Source organism: Geospiza fortis, unplaced genomic scaffold (genome assembly GCF_000277835.1).
Source record: "Geospiza fortis unplaced genomic scaffold, GeoFor_1.0 scaffold628, whole genome shotgun sequence".
Classification (NCBI taxonomy): Eukaryota; Metazoa; Chordata; class Aves; order Passeriformes; family Thraupidae; genus Geospiza; species Geospiza fortis.
Window position 1 is genome coordinate 221,634 of NW_005054596.1, and position 413 is coordinate 222,046.

A 413-nucleotide genomic window follows, 5' to 3' on the forward strand; every position below is an offset into this window, starting at 1 on the left:
GCGCTCCGGGAGTTCTGGGGTTATCCCTGGAATTCGGGATCCCGGGAGAAGCGGAGCCTCTGTTCGCTCCTTATCAGCGCCGAGCCCAACCAATCCCCTCGGCTCCGCGGCTCCGCGGCTCCTGCCGGGATAAACAATTCCCAAAAACCCGCCGGGAACGCTCATCCCGACCCCTCGCACCTCGGAAATGACGGGGGCGCGCTCAGGGGCGCCCTTGGAATTCCAGGCCGCCCGTGGAATTCCAGGGCGGGGGGAGCTGGGCTGGTTCCCAGCGGGATATAAGCGCGGGGCCGAGGCTCGGCGCTGGGAATCCCAAGGATTTTCCGGGATGCGCTCCCACATCCGCCTCCTCCTGGCGCTGCTCTGCGCGGCCCCCGCGGCCTCGGCGCCTCCGCCCTGGGAGCCGGCGCGGA

At 69.5% G+C, this 413-nt stretch overlaps 1 protein-coding gene across 1 annotated transcript in view; it reads left to right on the forward strand.

Moving 5' to 3' along the window:
• The first annotated feature begins 328 nt into the window (after nt 1-328).
• The window catches only part of LOC102044492 (zona pellucida sperm-binding protein 3-like), a 6,429-nt gene continuing 6,344 nt past the window's right edge, over nt 329-413 (forward strand). The window contains 1 exon segment of the mRNA XM_014310837.1: nt 329-406. Within this exon segment, the coding sequence (XP_014166312.1) occupies nt 329-406 (78 nt within the window).